The sequence below is a fragment of the Myxocyprinus asiaticus genome, chromosome 2 (assembly GCF_019703515.2).
Source record: "Myxocyprinus asiaticus isolate MX2 ecotype Aquarium Trade chromosome 2, UBuf_Myxa_2, whole genome shotgun sequence".
Classification (NCBI taxonomy): Eukaryota; Metazoa; Chordata; class Actinopteri; order Cypriniformes; family Catostomidae; genus Myxocyprinus; species Myxocyprinus asiaticus.
The window spans coordinates 21,622,898-21,642,490 of record NC_059345.1 but is presented as its reverse complement, the minus strand read 5'-3'; the positions used below and the strand labels follow the sequence as shown (position 1 = coordinate 21,642,490).

The 19,593-nt window shown below is 38.2% G+C and overlaps 1 protein-coding gene across 1 annotated transcript in view; it reads right to left on the bottom strand.

Annotated features, from left to right (window-relative positions):
• dnah2 (dynein, axonemal, heavy chain 2) overlaps positions 1 to 19,593 on the bottom strand; it is a 299,507-nt gene that overhangs the window by 200,389 nt on the left and 79,525 nt on the right. The window contains exons 15-22 of the mRNA XM_051722679.1: positions 19,082 to 19,238; positions 12,919 to 13,158; positions 9,793 to 9,981; positions 9,021 to 9,168; positions 6,997 to 7,189; positions 3,858 to 4,058; positions 1,348 to 1,504; positions 24 to 198 (exon numbers count right to left, since the gene is read on the bottom strand). Of these exons, the coding sequence (XP_051578639.1) occupies positions 24 to 198; positions 1,348 to 1,504; positions 3,858 to 4,058; positions 6,997 to 7,189; positions 9,021 to 9,168; positions 9,793 to 9,981; positions 12,919 to 13,158; positions 19,082 to 19,238 (1,460 nt within the window). The remainder of the gene's footprint in view (positions 1 to 23; positions 199 to 1,347; positions 1,505 to 3,857; positions 4,059 to 6,996; positions 7,190 to 9,020; positions 9,169 to 9,792; positions 9,982 to 12,918; positions 13,159 to 19,081; positions 19,239 to 19,593) is intronic.

The following is a 19,593-nucleotide window of genomic DNA, read 5'->3' as shown; positions in this document are numbered from 1 at the left end:
GCTGTGTGCGTGTGTTTGTTCACCAGTGTTGTTGTAGCTCTGTAGGGCAGACTGCGTCTTCTTCTTAAACTCCTCCGAGGAGAGGATCAGACTGCTCTTCATCGTGTCTTTGTGTTTCTTCAACATAATGTCACTGTCAATCACAACCTGCTGGAACCACACCCACTCTCCATTCAGAGCCTCCAGCAACTCCAACACCTACAGAGAGAGAGGCAGAGAAAGTAAGAGCAGAGGCAAATAAAAGTTAAGTCACATACCTCCATCCAATCTCTTCTGCCATTACATTCCCTTGCATTGTATATAACCAATTTGTATTTAGATTTGCACTATGTATGTGTATGTGTGTATGTATGTACGTATGTATGTATATATGTGTGTGTGTACATGTATGTATATGTGTGTGTGTATATATGTATATGTGTATGTATATGTATATGTATATATATGTGTGTATACCACACTACCGTTTTGAAACACTCATTCTTTATTATAATCTTTTTTTTTTTTTTTTCACATTTTAGAATAATAGTAAAGCCATCAAAACTATGGAATAACATAAATGGAACTATGGGAATTATGTTGTGACTAAACAAAATCCAAAATAAACTGGATCTTCAAAGTAGTCGCCCTTTGCCTAGAATTTGCAGAAATGTACTCTTGACATTTTCTCAACCAACTTCTTGAGGTATCACCCTGGGATGCTTTTTAAACAGTATTGAAGGAGTTCCCATCTATGTTGGGCACTTATTGGCTGCTTTTCTTTATTATTTGGTCCAAGTCATCAATTTCAAAAACTTCTTTTTTTAATACAATTTTAGTATTATAATGAAATAAATTAATATGGTGGCACAATTATACTTTTGTCTACAAAACTAATTTAAAACATTTAAGCATACGCCTTCGGATCAAAAAATTTTTAAGATCATGAGAAACATTTCAGTCAAGTGTTTCAAAACTTTTGACCGGTAGTGTGTAAATATATATATATATATAGTCTATTGTGTATTCAATATATACTTTATTTTCTTTTCAATATATATTTATTTTTATTTATTTATTTATTTTTTTAATTCAATTTTTTATTATTTTTTAAAAGTCTTGTTGCTGTTTTGTATTGTTGTATACTGGAAGCTCCTGTCACCAAGACAAATTCCTTGTATGTGAAGCATACTTGGCAATAAAGCTCATTCATTCATTCATTCATTCATTCATATGGAATGAAGGCAAGAGATAGTGTATTTAGGAGAAAATTTGACTAGAGCACCTGAGGGAGTATGTGTGTGCATGTGTGTGTGCGTGCGTGCGTGTGTGCGGGCGCATGCGTGTGTGCGTGTATGCGACACTCACAGCAGGTTCGACGATAACCTCATATTTTTCAAGGATGGCAAACTGCTCATGGATGGGTGGAATCTGACTTTCAATCTTACTTAGATCTGCCTGCAGAGTTTCCAGCAGTTTTAGACTCTCTACCAGCTCCCCTAGAGTCTGTGGAGGCTGAGACACCCTGAAAAGACACACACACAGTCCTCGACTCTTTGAGTACGGTAAATATTTCATGTTTTCTTATTGAATTAAACACAGTAACACACTACAAACAGAGCTAGCCACATACAGACCCTCTGTTCCAAAATTTAACTAGCTTCCAACCTAAGTAGCAACATTTTAACCATCGAACTTGATTGCTGGGGTGTTCTGGGTGGTGGCTAAGTGGTTGCCGACAGGCCCAAGTTAAAAGAGATCACTAAGGGCATTTTCAGATCTGTAGCTTGTTTGATTTGTTCTGAAACCAGGGCTAAAATTGTTACATATTTTTTATTAATTTTTTTTTCCCCTTTTCTCCCCAATTAGGAATGCCCAATTCCCAATGCGCTCTAAGTCCTCGTGGTGGCGTAATGACTCGCCTCAATCCAGGTGGCGGAGGACAAATCTCAGTTGCCTCCGTGTCTGAGGCCGTCAATCCACGCATCTTATCACGTGGCTTGTTGAGCGCGTTACCGCGGAGACACAGCACATGTGGAGGCTTCACGCTATTCTCCGCGGCATCCACGCACAACTCACCACGCACCCCACCGAGAGCGAGAACCACATTATAGCAACCACGAGGAGGTTACCCCATGTGACTCTACTCTCCCTAGCAACCAGGCCAATTTGGTTGCTTAGGAGACCTGGCTGGAGTCACTCAGCACGCCCTGGATTCGAACTCGTGACTCCAGGGGTGGTAGTCAGCATCTTTACTCGCTGAACTACCCAGGCCCCAAAATTTTTACATTGTTTAATTTTTTCACAGATATGAAAACTTTTTTTCAGAACATGTAATGCAGAAAACAATGCTTTAGAATTGGTGTCATAACGTATTTTGTCCAGCAGAGCGCACTCTGATTCCACTGTTTACAGAGCTGAGCTGACAGTGGTTCTGCAGACAGGGCGGAGTTAAGCGGTGCGGAGTTAAGCGGTGTCTTCATGGTAAGTTGCTAACTAGTTTGTGAAATACATACTGGAAAGTTAATAAACAATGACCCCATCATTTTCCCTTTTCAATATAACTAATATAACATTAACCCTGCCCCTGACAACCATGTCACTCATGTTCATCACACCTTTTTGCTATGTTAGCCAGCTATAGTTTGTCAGAGCATCTTTTTGCAGCTCAGCAGATAACAGTGCGGTGGTGGATTGTGTCTGTTGAGTGTTGATTTCACACTACATTGTTACCTAATTGGTGAGACGCAATGCTGAAGAGTAAATAAAGTCCATATTTTGCTCTCCGTGACAACGAGCTTATAGCTAACTAGCTAATCACGTAGCTACTTTTATTGCTTGTCAGCTGAGTGGAAGCTAATGTGTCAACATGTATTCAACAAACTGTTTTGTTCAGGATTCACAGTTTGGTACCCCCTTCAACCGAACAATTCCAGTCGCTGCATTTACAAATATAATATTTAAAAGTCTGGTTTTCCACCGTTGAAAGTTTCCCCTAAACTTGTATAGCAGAATACGGTGTAACACCACTGCCTCTGATCTCTTGACTCGGCAGGTGTAAATGATTCTTGTTTTACAACCTGCCCCTTATTGACTGGCAGTATTAAAATAGTCATCATTTGACTGATACTACTGATGTTTATTTAGCTATTTATTTTATTTTTATTTATTCTTTATTTAAATGGTCAGCAACTGAATGATACTAAACATACAGTACTGATTTTTATTTAACAATTTCTTTATTTTTTATTTATTCTTTATATAAATGGTCAGCAACTGACTGATCCTAAACATACAGTACTGATTTTTATTGAGCTATTTATTGTATTTTTATTTATTCTTTATTTAAATTGTCAGCATCTGACTGATACTGAACATACAGTACTGATTTTTATTTAGCTATTTATTGTATTTTAATTTATTCTTTATTTAAATGGTTAGCAACTGACTGATACTGAACATACAGTACTAATGTTTATTTAGCTATTTATTGTATTTTTATTTATTCTTTATTTTCTCAGTGTTCATTTCTAGAATTTGTTGACAATGTATAATAATAATGTCAAATATTCTTTACTAAAAATATTTGTTTAAGAAAGCAGCCTTCTGAGTACCTTTGCATAGTCATATCGGTGCACAATCCACATAGAAAAGGTCTGTTTTCATTCCAGCTCAAAAATTGTCTATATCGACCACCATATCGGTAATCGGTGAATTTTCCCCTCTAAAATCGGTATCGGTCTCAAAAATCCCATATCGGTTGGGCTCTACTTATGAGGTTCCATTTCAGTTAGGATGCTCCCTTAAAATGTAGCTACCTCTAGAGTGTGTCTCTCTTTACACTCTGTTCTACTACACACACACACACACACACACACCTGAGAGCGTTGCCCTGCAGAAAGCTGTGCAGTTCTTTGAGTTTGGCACTGGCCATAAAGCTGAGCAGCTGTGTGAACTTGCTCTGCCACTCGTTACAATGCTGCAACAGAGAGAATTTAAGCAGAGAACAGTCCAGCAATACAAACTGCAAACTTAACACCATCTCCTCCTTCTGGACGTTATTCGCCACCTCTGTGTATCTGCAGAAAGTGAAAGAGAGAGAGAGAGAGATACAGTACAGTAACACATTTGATTTAACAAAAACCAACAAACCTCTGTCTTATTAGATGAACAGAAGGACTGCAGTATGAGGACAATTAATAATCGGACAATTTTTTACACATTTAGTCATATTCTTCACCTTAAGTTTATCTTTCTTAATTACTTGTTCAATTTATATTACTTCTTTAATTATTTTTGTTTAAAATTATAAAAACTATTAGATTCTACACTTTTGTTTACTCTGCACTCGCATTTAATTTTTTTTATTTAATTTTTATTTGTTTTTGTTTTTTTGCATTACAAATGTGACGTTTTTCACTTGATATATTGCTTGTTATTTTCTGTATTGTAATTTTATTTTACCTTGCACAATTGCACACTGTATGCAGCAATGATTACAAAGGATTTAATATAGAACTTTTTATAATAAAGTTACACTTGAAGGTGCTGTAAGCGATTTGGGCCATTCCATGAGACTAAGACATCAAATTAACTCTCATCATAGGGCCGTCCTTCAGCCAGGCTCACGATGGGATTGGGCTGAAGACGAGGAGAGGTGCAACTTTATGAGCCTCGTTTAGGTAGCGGATGATGAGGCACACCTGATGGGAGTAAAGCCTCATCAACGCTGCTGTAAAAAACGCAGAACGCGCCTCTCTTCAGGGAGCCGGCTTCTGTCTCCTTGTGTGCAGACTGGCGTCCTCGCATGTCCAGGAGCAGGGTGGGGAGGGTACCGGCCGAGATACGTAGATGCTAATTAGATGCGACGCCGGGGGATTGGAACGTGCGTCATTGCCGACAGGCATGGATGCCAGGCCGCCTTACCTTCACACTCGCCGCGGCCCCTGGGAAGTCAGGCTGCCACAGAAGCCGCCGCCCCTCACGCCGTGGACCACAGAGGGGAGCACATGCGGCTATTGGAATCCACTCACGTCCTGGACACTCCCTGTCGACACTCCCCCTTCCTACACAAAGCCCCGTTTCACCACGAGGATGTCAGATTCCCCTTTATTTTGGACGCTTTTCCCCTTGGACACTATTTATTCCCCTTTTTGGACATTATATGTTTATTATTATTTCCAATAAACACCCCTCTGAGGCCTGATGCCACACCCACTGTGTCTGTCTTATGCTCACCCGCCACACCCTCTTTCCAAAACCCCGCCCATCAAAGAGAGGTTTGAGACCAACACAGAACAGAACAGCAGAATTAGTGTCTGTTCCCACGGTTGTTAAACACAACAGTGGCAAAACAGCACCCTCAACTGACAACAATTATGAATCTGAATATGGCATTAAGCCTCAATGATCTGCTTCAACTACAATGCAAAATGATGAGGCAGAAAGCATCAAAGACCGCGGCCCAAGCACACATTTTTGTTTGCTATTTACAGAGTCTAGAGCTGTCACAGAGACCGATGAGATATCTCAGGACACTTATTTCACTGATATCTCCAGGTAGTAGGAACATTTTCTGCATACCATTCCATAAAAATAAAAATAGCTTACAGCAACTTTAATTTGTCATTACAATTAGTCCTGTTTCAAAATAAAGGCAGTTTAATATTTTACAAAAATAAATTAAAATCAAACATATTTGAAGTTTTAAACATGACTACCTTGATACTAATGTGTCCCACTACTGCATATTTTTTTTTTTGTCAAACCACAATTAAAAAATAAAAAATAATAATAATAATATAATATATATATATATATTCTACCATGAAGCATCAGTAGAGAAGTACAAAGATGAACACTGGATGCTTATTTTTCTTCACTGAATGTTGTAATTGTATCTGTACCTCATGTTCCCTACACTATGTATTCTAATTACCATTGCTAATGCAAATGTTTAGGACAATGATTTTAATTATCAATTTTGACAGCTAAATTAGTTTTTAGATTGATCTGTAAATTGATTCAGTATTTTTTGCTTGGTTATGATGGCTGTTCCTGTTAATACCATTTTTCATAATGTCATACCGCAATTTACATGAAATCAGTTTTCTACTAGAATTACACTCTTAGAGTATGTAGAGAATTTACCCAAGAATTAACATCTTTGTTCCTGTGAACGAGTCTTGATATGTGAAAGTGTAAACTTGGGTGTGACAAAAAAGGAAATAAAGCAAGAAGTTACATTTATAGTAGGAATAATAATCATAATAAAAAAACATTTCAGAGCCATGACATCACAGGTGTGTCCTAATAAAGATTAAACATACAAGGTCATTAATGCACAATCATGCTCAGTATGTGTGTGTCTCACTGCACACAATCACATTACTGATGAGCCACACACACACACAATCAAACATCCACTATTGACATGATAACGATTTGGTATGTGTAGATGAGATCTATAAGGTAGAGATGTTGACCCTGCCTTTAGGATTGGCATCATGGGCTACAGACACGTCAATAGTTTGAAAGGGCATCACATTGGCGTCAGGTCTCACATGACCTCACACACCCCTCAGATGTCCCATCAAGAGTCATTTATTTTTTATGAGAAGAGATACATACAGTGGTGAGATAAACTTTGTAAAGCATCTGGTTAGTTCAATAGAACAGCTTTAATTTTAATTCTAGAACTACAAATAATTCACAAGTTCGCAAAGGTTCGTTCCCCACTACATGTACTTTTCGAGCATTACAGTAGTTTCTGCGCCTCAGCATTTAGAACCTTAAAAACTTTTGATACTTTTAAGCAGTATCTCTCCCTCAGAAACCAGCCACTGATTTAATGAACATATTCAAGAGTTGTCCGTTTATACCTATTGCAGAGTATTCTTAATGTTGATTGTTTATTTTTTTATTTTCATATCATTATTTTATTTTATTACTGTAAAAAAAATTGTTTGTTTTGTGTTTTAGCAATATTGTGTGCGAGAGATAAAGAGTGGGAGAGACCTGGCTATGTCAGCATCAAATGAAGACACTGGTGGGTTGAGTCGCTGATAGCGGTTGATAAAGGCGTCTTTGTTGATTTCCCAGATCTCTCTGTGCTTGTCCCATGTCTTCAGGTAGGTCTGTAGGTAAGAGGCATTTGTTACCATACCTGTGGCGATGGCTGCCTGGATCTTACAAATTTCTTCATCTTGCTCTGGAACAGAGACAGAAAGGAAAGGAGGAAGAAAAAGAGAGATGTCAATTTTGCATTACACCAGAAAAACCTTTGTCGATGCCAAACAGCGGCTGACGACCTTATGCTATACACAACCGATGATGTTATGGATAGAAAACCTCTTGTAAAATGAAAAACACATACTCATATGTAGCTACTTCACATTAGTATGACATCATACATGCCTCAAACCCCCTTGCTAAAGGCCTGTTCTAATCAAGTCTTTTGGCACAAAAAAACATGCAAAAGATTGTAAAATTAGATGTTTACATTTGCTGAAAAAAATGTGAGCGACAGTTGTCTGTGCTTTAGTATATAATGTTCATTAAATGTATGTGTTATATTTTTCACCAAAATTCCACACTTTTATAATCTTCAACTAACTTAAATGGTGTTGCAGTGTGACAAATGAATTTTAAAAAGTACAAATATTTCAAGTAGTCTCTCAAATAACATGGAGTCATACAAAATGCACGTATAATAATTATAAAAGAATTATAAAAATGCTGTTTAACCCTTAAATGCATGGGTATTTCACCAAACATTATTACATATTCGGGTCTTTAGAGACCCCGCATATACTGTATATCTTGAACAAATGGATCTACAAAATACATAGACAATGTAAGAATTTTCAAGACAATTAGAATATAATAGAATAGAAAATATTCTGATGTTTATTTTTCATACAGTATATCAAAGAGATGATGTAACAGATCAGGACAAATCTAGAACAGGGTTTATTACTTGCACACTGAAATTTCATGAGACACAAACAGCTATCAAACATTTGAGCTACTCATAACACTACACATAAGGCACTTTTTGAGTCTAAACAGACCCACAACATAATTTCAGTAGTACACACAAACAACAGTAGCCAAATCATACTGTTCATGTGATACACTTTATATAGTTTACTTCTATGTTGTTTCTTTATCAAACAACAATGTCAAATGTAAATCAAGTCAATCACTGAAACAACAGTTACCTCGAGTAAGAAACTGCATGTCGCATATGTATGTGTAAACGCATATGCGATACTGATAATTCACAATTGTTGCACGTTAAATTGATATGATATAGTAATTTGTATGAATATAGTTATCATTTGTCTTGAAATAAAAAAATATATATAAATATCATGTGATAGTAAACTTGACATCAAATAATAATAAAAATATGATTTATGAACGCAAAATGCAACACTATTACATACTGTACCTAGGGTCTCTAATGCTCCTATACACTTTTGGTACCATTATTAAAAAAAAAAACATATTTTTTTAAATATATGGCATTTTGTGTGTGTGTGTGTTACACTATTATAAGAGAAAGGTTGAGTAATTCTAAAGAGGTGTGGGAATAACTCCAAAAAATAGATGAGGTACAGGAGGTGGAATGAGGTCCCAGGTCACTAAAGACCTGAGGTATGCATTTAAGGGTTACAATAGTTTTGGATGGTGTATAGCATCTTGCACTGCCGGACACCTCTGTCAATGCTCTGTCACTGCTTGAAATGCCATGTTAACTATGCTAATATAGCCCACCAGATCAACATGGGCGTTAATAGACTGACGGACAACTGCAGAGAGACAGGAAAAAAGGAATGGAGAGGGAGGCAGGAATGGAGGGATCTGGGAGAAATAATGAATGAATGACAGAGGGGCGTATACAGGGGTAATGTGGGGTGGGAAAATAGAGAGGTGAGACTGAGAGGAGAGAAATGAGAATATATAGAAGCAGTGATATAGGACGGCATAAAATTAAAATAGAGGGATGTGGTGGAAAAAATGGACAGTGTGTGTACCAATGATGCTGTGGATGGGTTTTCTCTGCAAGTGCTGATGGGTCAGCAGGTCGGGCAGGCGTCTGAACACTGAGATTGTGTTGATGAGCTGAGCGCAAATGCTGTTCACTAACTGGGCCAGTTTCTGAAGGGAGGGAGAAAAATCCACCTAGGCACACACATATACAGAAAAACTACATTAAAGGGCAGTTTTTATGGTATGTCCTGAGCGAGCATTAATGTATTTCCCTTCTCTCTGGCTCTTGGGAGTGTTCTACCTTGGGCAGTCTGTCTCCACAACCAAACCAAAGCAACCACTGTCCCTAATATATACTCAATTAAGTTCCTAAAGTCACACTAATACTTTTTCTCTCTCTCTGTGTGTGTTTAGATGACTAAGCATCATGGGACATTACCCATAGGCCTCAGTCCAAATATACCTTTGTAAAGCTGAGCAGTAGAGTCTGTACTGAATAACGCAGCCATGCTGCCACAGCTGTGATTTATAGAGGTTGCTGTGTTCTGTATGCCCTCTGCTTGATGTATGATAGTGTCTTTATGCTGTATGTAAAACACATGGCTAGCAGCTCTCAGGGACCAACACAGTGATTCACACTGACTCACCATGCTAGAGTTTTTATTTTATGCTTTTTTCCCTGAAAGCACAGAGAGCATGTTTGTAAAAATGATGTTTAAATGTAATCTAAGGGTCACCTCGCAAACAATGTTAAAGTACCAGTGACTGGTGCAATACTAGATCAGACAAAGAGAGTGAGAGTGTGTGTGTGTGCACCTGAGCAGTAGATCCAGGGGTGTTCTTTCTCAGTACCACCTCTACTCTAAATAAGGGGTTTGGGGAGGTCTTGCCGTCTCCATTGATGGCTTTAGAGAGCAGCTGCAGAGAGCGCTTTATATTTACACGAAACGCCTCCTCGACCATCCGGTCCATCTTTTCCGTGTATGACACCCAGTGCTGCTGCACCTAAACACACAGCACGCACACAAACAGTATCATATTCTGTCATATATACACACACTAAAGGGATCAAACTGTTGCTCACACAGTGCATGTAAATACACCTGCACACTGATGTACACAGTAAATTGGCCAGCAAGTGGGACATTACTTTTTTTCCACTGTTCATGACAATGCAAGCAGCATACATTTGCAATGGAGATATGCATGCTTTTTTTTTCTCTCATCATCTCCGCTGTGCAGACATTCTTGCAACTCACATACTCTCCTTAAATGCAGCGTTGGACTTTCCAGTTGATACTGCATGGTGTGTGTTGAGTCATTTACATAAAGTAAACATAGGCTTGCCAACTAGTCCATAAAATATGAAGAGAGTCTGTACATAAGTTGAATTTTATATTGATGTGCCAAGTTTCTATATTGTTTAGCAACTTTAGCAACAACAGGGAAGCACAGTTAGGGCTCTATTTACATGAGTGCGCAAAACACAGCGCAACATGCTACGACCTGCAACGTCTTATCCAATTTTCGTAAGAGTGCTAATTCTAAGTGCAATTTTCATCCCAGCACAAAGCGCAAATGGCCGTGGATGGGAGTGTTTGCGCTACTGTGGGTGTTGGCGCAAACTGTGGGTGTACTGTATGTAAATGACGTGGCACAAAGCGCAATTTGCTATTTTTCTAGGAATTTGGTCATTGCGTTAAGACGTTATAAAACCACCTCTTAACTCAGCGCAAAATCCAAATTTGCAGTTTGATGATTTCACCAGCAGGTAGTAATAAAGTTCATGTCCAAATTCTGAAACTACAGAACATCAAATAATGTCCTTGACGATCGCTGTTGAAGCCTTTTTATTTTTAAACAAAAAATATGAGATTTGTGTTACATTTTCTAGAAGTCATAGTTTATTTTTTCAATTATTGTTATTATTATTTTTATTGTTATGTTTAAGTCACTGCAAAAGGGGCCAGTGGAAGGAGAGAGTAAAATGTTTGGATTTGGTATGATGTTTTTGACCACTTTGTTATTTTGATTATATTTTTGTTTCGTTTGAAGTGTAATTTTAATTTAGAAATATTTTTGTAAATTCCTATTTTTATTCTTCCAATTCATTGCATACAGTTGCATTTACACAACCAGCTTCTTTTGAATGTACTGTCTTTGTTTATATCGCTGGTGCTTGACAGGGAATGTACTGTATAATAGGACGTAGACGGTGCCGGAGAAGAAGTTCCATTGACCGGATTAGCGCCTTGCGCATGCAATTTCGCCAAACCCACTTGCACCTAGACTTAGCGCACACTTATAGGAAAATATCAACATTTCATGGCCATGCCTATTGATTTTGCGCTTATGAGTTAAGGCATTGTGCTGCACTTAAAATAAAATAAGTCCCTTAGGCTTTGAGGTTTGTTTAAATCTTTAGTAAAACCTTTAAAACCTTTAGTATTAGCATAAATAATTGAGATGAGTGTACCAATTAAAGTATTTCTTAAACATTGGTGTTTTTTATAAAATTATTAAATTACAAAATTATTAGTAATTTATTAAAATTACTGTTGCAGCTGTTTTACAAAAGTAATCACTTAATTGAGGCTTTACAGTGATATTACCATGGTTAGTAGGTTTTAGGCCCTCAAAAACACCCTTTAAATGTGCATGGCTTATTACTAATGCAGTAGCTTAATTCTTTAAAGTCCCAATGAACTGCCTTCACAAGTGCACTTTTCTTTGATGTGTTGACGTATTTCCAACTGAAACAGGAAGCTGGGGCAGGATAGCAGCTCGTCCATTTAAAAAAAGCTTTTGTTAACAACGCAACGTTGCAAAGCAACACATACAATACACTCACGTACACCTTTCCCACCGACCAAAATGTAATTTTGAACTCATGTCATCAAACGTAATTTGGAATATGCTGCACAAGTCGCATGGACTATTTTTGAGTTACTTGCATAATTTTTAAGCTCAAATGGGATTTTCCTTTAATGGGAATAACATTTTGAAGCCGCTGTGTTAACATTTTTTTTTTTTTTTTTAAATATGTAATTCAATGCGGCTTTAAAATTAACGTTTGATGTATGACTATGTGTAATTTATTTTGTACAACAAAAAGTCCATATTTTAAGTTTAAGTTGAAAATCCCCATTATAAAAACCCATATGAAAATCCAGAGGGAACCCAGGGCAAATTCTCTTCCAGGTTTTTGGACAACAACCTGAACAGCTCTATGACAAGATGTACAGTGAAAAAGGAGTTACAATTTGATCTGTTTTCACCCAAAACCAACTGGATTGCTTCAGAAGACAGATTTAACCACTGGAGTCTTATGAATGACTTTTATGCTGACTTTATCTCCTTTCAGGAGTATGACGAGGAGGAGGCTGAATCAGCCCAATCAGCCGGGAGAGGAATGAAGAGGAGCCAGGGACACCAGTTCGAGAGGGAGAGAGAGAGATGCACGAAGCTGTGTGTGTGTGTATGTCAGTTTTATGTAATGTTTAAGTTCCTTTGTGTTATTAAAAGTTTACATTGACAGCTCGGTCGGTTCCCAACTCCTCCTTGCCCATCTTGTGAACCTGTTACATTGGTGCTGAAACCCGGGAGGGAGGAGGGATGTGCTGTCAGAGAGCCCTCGTCGCTGATGGAGGGTCTGCTGCCATCCGCCAGGAGGCAGAGGAGCTGCTGACGTCTGCTGGGAGGCAGAGGAGCCCGCTGCCGTCCGCCAGGAGGTGAGGTCCAGTGCCATCGCCCGGCATCGTGGAGGACCGCTGCACAGCTGGCTGAGGACCAGTCGACAGTGTGTTCGGGGACCGGCGAGCCAGTTTTTCTTTCTCTCTCTCTCTCTTCCTCTCTCTTTCTCACCCGCTCGCTCTTTCCCTCTCCCCTCTCCCTCCCCTCGTCCTACTCAGATTCCCAGGAGGAACACACACACACTCTAACCTCTGGGCCATCTGTGTGAAAGGTCCTGTAGACTCTGGCTATGATGTTGACAATGTCCTGGTGAGCAGTCTGCAACTGGAGCAGCTGGCTGTGCTGATGACTCTGCTGAACTTCCTGGAACTCCAGATCTCCATAGACAACCCTGCCATCCACATGCACCAACAGCAGCTCACTGATCTGAGTACAGAGCTTAGAAACAGCCAGGTTAGCGGCCTTATACTCATCCACCATTAACTGCACCTGCAGGAGAGACGAGTGATTGAAAGAAAGAGAAAGGAAGAAAAATAGAGAGAGAGAGAGAGAGAGAATTTTAATCCTAAAGCAGACATTTTGGTTAACAGTGACTTTTAGATTTGATGATCTCCTCACACCCCTTCTGACTACACACCGTCTCTACACAGAAAACCAGCAGCTCAATTGAAAACCCTGCTAAATCAGTTACATCTAAATCAGTGTATAATGAACTGTTCTGTGCAATTAGGCACTTTCTTTCATCATAATTTCACCATGAACAAGGGACTTTGAGTGAGTTTGTCCAACACCACACTCATAGAACATTCAAGAACTGTCTGATTTTGGCCAAGAACTGCCAAAACTGTACACAAAATTGGCAAACAACAAACATTTTCCACTAATTATGATGTTGTCTGTACAATTATTTTCTGACACTATTGTGCTATTATTTTAAAGAGCTAACACCTTGTTGTACACCAGTCAATTATTGTGGTATCATTGATTTCAGATTTACCCACCCCTAACCGTCACAACAAAACAAACTGTGGTTGGGTGCTTTAAATGTCAGTCAGGCAGCCTCTTTCTGACTTAGTGGGCAGAAATAAGTAGACAAGGCTTTATGCCAACAGTCAAAATGCCCAAGCTGCCTCCAGCACAGGCTCAGCAGCTGTGACTGCTGCCACAGACATACAAAACTAACATAAAACACAAAACAGTCAAAAACGTGTTGTGGTCTGTAATCACATTTCTACTTAAACAGTCCATTGCGACATCTGACTCAACATGATAGAACGTCACATTTGAAATATCCCAGAAAATTCATTTAACAGGTTAAATGAATTTTTCTTAAAATGAGGTTTTCTTAACTTTACGATGTTATTTACAATACATTTTTTTTCTCGAGAATTTTAATTCTTTTTAAGCTTTTTAAGATTTTGTTTTTGGGAATACAAAATATTTTAATATTAACAAAATAAGAAGAAAATGGCAGTTAAGAAGAATTTTTTTCTTAAGAATGTTTCTTGAATCCGGCCCCAGGTGCTCCTCCATTATGCTGTCCTACCTAATTTCCAAATGTACAAGGAATAGTACATGCAAAAAAAAAAAAAAAAAAAAAAAAAAACTGACTGACTGAGAAAAGAGCTAGAAAGAGTGAATTGTAGAAAAGAAAAATCACAAATTATCTTAATTATTTCTCCTAAACAGCAATGACAAAAATGCACATCGTTTCAAACGTATAGCCAAAAGTAGTAAATATTATGAGCCCTATTTTAAGAGCAATGCTTTCAGTCATACGTGCAAAGTCAGTGGGCATGGCCATGAAGTTTTGGTATTTTCGTGCAAGTATGCACTAAGTCTAGGCACAAGTGGGTTTGCCGAAATTGCTTGCGCAAAGCGCTAATGGGCTGGGTCGGAGGTTTTCTCTGGTTATTGTACCATCTGTGTCCTATTATATAGTCCATTCCCTGTCAAGCACCAGCAATATAAACAAAGGCAGCTCATTCTTAAAAAGTTGGTAATGTAAATGGAGTGTATGCAAGGAATCAGAAAAATAGAAATATGGATTTACATTCTTTTGTGCATTAACTGTGTTCTTGTTAAATGTCAGGCATTTCTATGACAGTGACACGGTCCTTTTATATGCATGGAAAATGTTGTTCTCGTTAGGATTTGGATGTTAAATTATAGAGAATGTAAGTATTATTCATGTTTTTCATCTACTGACACACCATTAATGGATTGTATCGGCCTTACAGGTTAGGCTGAGGACCTAGGGATTTTTAGATGCAAGTGCCTTACTGTAGCAACAATGTTTGCATTTTGTATTGTTTTTTTTTTTTTTTTTTTTTTTTTTTTAAATCAACAGAAGGCCACAAATGCTGTTAACTGATCTTAACTTGTATTGAACCTGGAATATTACTTCTAAATCTCCAACTTCTCAGATTTTTATCCTGAGAAAAAGACCCAAAAATATCTCATATGTGTCTCTTCTACAGGTTCTGAAGACATTTCAACAGTGTCTCAAACTGGGCACAAATTTGCAATAAGCAGTCAGCAATTTTACTATGACCTGAAAAATTTCATCCTCAAATTCTTTCAAAATCAAATTGCCAAAAAATGATATCCACATGAATTAATTTATTAATATATATATATAGCTCTATACTTTAACTGTATAAGAACTATATTTTCTCAATTGTGTTCTCTTAAGGAATTTTAGGAGAAACATCTGACACAAAGTTGATACTTGAATGAATCATAACTGAGAACTCCATAAAGTCTCCTGGCTATGAAAGAGCAGCTTCTAAGCAATAAAAAATTGAAAAGAAAATAAATGAAAAGAAAAGACAAGAAAAAAAGAAAAGAAAAAGAGTGTGAGCAGGCAAAATCGGTTAGAATGGGTGTGAGGGGAACGTGGTGGGAGAAGGATGGAAAACACATTCAAATGGAGCAGCAGGGATTTTCCTGTAGGATTTTCCAGCTCATGTCTTCCTCTCTCTTCTACAGAAAAAGAAAGCGTTAGATTTCAACCCCATCCCTGTGCCTCAAATCAAAGGAGACAGCTCTTATCCACAAAGCATCAGGCTTTTCTCATCCAACAGCTCCTTACTCAATCTGCGGAGGGGCAGTGTTGCTGAGACGTTTCTCAAATTAAATTTGTGCGAAGGTACTATGAACATCTAACATGCCGAATAATCTCACTCTTCCTCCCAGCTCTGGATCCAGCTTGTCTCATGGATTTTCATGGGATGAAACACGTCACATGAAATAAGCATCAAAGGGGAAGATTACTCTGCATGCATGTGTGTGTAGAATGTATACTTAAATTTCTAAGTGTGTGTGGGTGTGTGTAAGCTCACATGTGCCGTGTTCCCCACACTCCTTCGTTACCACTGAAGCTGTTGCCAGTTCTTCATTTTGGGCTTCATGGATGTCAGACTTTTACGTGAACTTGATCTCCCCCCTCAGCTCTCTTTCCACAAATACACACACACACACACAAAAGCAAGGAGCGAGTGAGACCAGGGCACAGTGGTGGCACTGAATCGAGACCGGCTGGCTTTCATTGTGAACGCTACAGCTGTTTATACTGAGAGATGTCTGTGTGGCCTTTATTAAAGTAGATGGGGCACTCATATTTCTGCTTGCACGCCTGTGCATATGTGTGTCTTTACCACATGGCTAAAGGGCACCGCCAGTACTTTAATATCACAGTGCCTTGTACAATGTAGGAGTGATGGACAGCCGGCAGTGGAAGTGAATAGATTTCTGCTAGATCTCTGCTCTTTGTTGTATAAGGCACAGCTGCACTCTGCTGAGTCGGACTTCCATTCTCAGTGAAGCCTGCTATCTTATTCTTGCATTACAAAAGCAATACTGAGCAGTAAAAAGGACACGGGTGTCCCAGAACAAAATACAAGCAAAGCCTTCTGATCTTGAATGACTGTAGTTAGGGTCCAAATGTAACTATTTTATACCTGACAATGGAGTGTGAATTGAAAAATTGTTCTTGCCATGAAACTGTATTTTGCATTAATTTTTAATGAAAACAATTATAAATTATCTTGACCCAATGACTATTTATGTTTATGATTATTTCACTGATTTGTATGCATATTTATGACAAAGGTCATTGTGTAATTTGAGATGAGACCATCTCTGTATCTTAGTGAAATTGCACCTGTCACAAAAACCTGAAGACACAGGGATTCTGTTCCTCATTTTTGCTTTGATTGCTTAATGCAAAGACTATTCAACAAATATTTTGCCACGCTGAGTTCAGAAGATAAATAAATAAAAACTTTTGGCATACTAGATAAACTTTTGATGATGAGTTTGATGATGATGAGACACTGAGGTAAAAGTTGTTAGAAGATGCGCAATGGTTTCTTTAGTAAAAGGTTTGTATTTCTTTGATTAAATAACTAACATAAATTACATAAACAAGGGCCAGAGTATCATTCTTACAATTTGATTTTAACCACATATTATGTCACATTTCCTAAGAAAGTTGGCAGCAACTGGGGAGTAACTCGGTTTTATTCACTTGCAAAGAAGATTTGTACTTTCTTCTTACAGTCCAACCCCAAAACTGTTGGTCTAACCCAATTCTGTGGGAAAATTGAAGATCTTATGTCTTGAGGGCGAATTAAGTTGAACTTCTGCGTGGGGTATTTCAGCGCAAAAAACTGCATCTTATTCACTTACCACCTGCTATCTAGTTTAAGCAGGCGCAATCAGCTCTGAAATAACTCTGCATCTTGAGTATTTAAATTAAGTCATTGCCACTCCTTTCTGTAGAAACACACTCATTAATAAAAATAAATTACACATAAATTAGGCTCATTCACAATACTGTGCAGTTTGCGCAGTGCAATTCACATAGTGCTATTACCGCCTGAGGATAGCAGGCGGTAAACTAAATTTTACTTAAAAGAGATGCTTGTGTACATTTTCTATTGATAATGGCAGTAGAAATCATAGAAACTATGAAGAATGATAAAGAGATGATTTAGGTGTCTGGATCACAGTAGTAGAGTTTTCTTTTTCTTTTTTTTCTTTTTTTTTTTGCTGTTTTACTTATCTAAATTTTTCTTTGATTCTACTTTCCCCTCTTTTTCTGTAGTTTATTTTTAATTGTGTGCTCTTAAATGTATTTCTTTTTCCTAACATTGTTAAGCACTTTGGCTCAACAACTGTTGTTTTTAAATGTGCTTTACAAATACACCCAATTAGCACTTTATTAGGAACACCTGTACACCTACATATTCATGCGATTATCTATCAATCAGCCAATCCTGTGGCAGCAGTGCAATGCATAAAATCATGCAAATACAGGTCAGGAGCTTCGGTATATGTTCACATCAGCCATCAGAATGGGTAAAAAATTTGATCTCTACTTGACTTGTACTATACAGCGCTAAGAACCAGCCTGCAAAATTGGAATTTTACCATGCAAATTGCATTTAGCACAGATTTTGTGGCCGTGATTGTGCCGTCACCTGATCTGTATAATTCCTTTAGTAAATCAAGCGCTAAACCAAAACAATGCATGCAAATAAACAGCGCTTTTACCGGCCGCAATTCATTCTTAGTGAATTCTCCCCTTAGATACCAAACACTTTCTCATCCAACACAGTGTGAAAGCTCCAAATGTCTCTCGTTCACTGTAGACATTTGCTTTACAAGCTATTCAACTGTAGTGGTACATTTATATTTGGCCTTCCTGGACTTTATCTGGCCACTAATTTCTTTATACTGTAGCTTTCACTGTCTGCTGCAGGGCTCAAATCTCAGACCACATCTTAAACCCCACTCACCAGGGCCCTGTGGCCCTCTGGCCCATATCACTCACAAAAATCTGTGTGCCACAAATAAATGAAACTTGTGGAACTAGAAAAAAATAATCAAGCAAAGTTATACTCAAGTGACTCTGGGATGTTAGGGCACTTTATTCTAGAGAACTCTGTATTTTTTAAGACTTCACTCAAATGGAGCTCAGATGGTGGTTTCTCTACTGAGTAGAGAAAGTTGTGTTCTGGATGCTGGTGTAGTGGTGTTCCGAATGAGCTTCTTAACTAGCTTTACCACATCCTTTGTTTATCAGCTTCAATAGAAACACCATGATGTTAGACTAGCTTCACCAGACAAATTGGATTGCTGGTGAACAGCATGGCAATGCTGGTCCACTAGTGAGACCAGGATAAACCAGCCTGGAAATTAATGCTGGTCTAACTGGGTCTTTTCAAAAAGGGTGAGGATTGTGATTAGGGTGAGGAAACATGCTTTTCACTCTACCATCTGTTTGGGTGTAGAGGCCATGGCTTTCTGCTGCCACCTTGACCTATGACATTTTTGCCACATGCATGTGTGTATTGCTGTAAGTGTGTGTGTGTGTATGTGTGTGTATGTATCGTAAGCTACTGACCTTGTTGGCATGTACTCTGCAGTCATTAATGAAGACGTTGGCTGTTTCTTTTGTTGACCAGTGCAGTTTAGACAGGCCTGGCTTAATTTTCTTATCCAAAAACCGGATTCTCTCAGAAAAGAGACCAAGCTCATCTGCATTTAGGGCCATTATGATTCTGTCAGAGAGTAAACAGAAATATTACTTTGTATGTGTGTGTGTGTGTGTGTGTGTGTGTGTGTGTAAAAGTTCATTTTTATTGTAGGTCTTAAAGCCATTAACAAGTTCCTCTTGCAGAATTTTTGATAAATAAGCCCTTTTTTTAAAAACACAACAGAACAAGAGGGTGGTAAAAATGGATTAACAAGTCTTAGTGGATGTGTCATTGGGGCCAAGTGGCCTGTTTAGATTGTGATGGGTTTAAGTGTTTGTTTCCAGCTGGCATGCATAGAATGCATTAAATGCAGTGACAATACTGATAGAGATGACTCACTTTGTCCCTCTGAGAGCTACAATGAGTCCTCCAGTCTGAA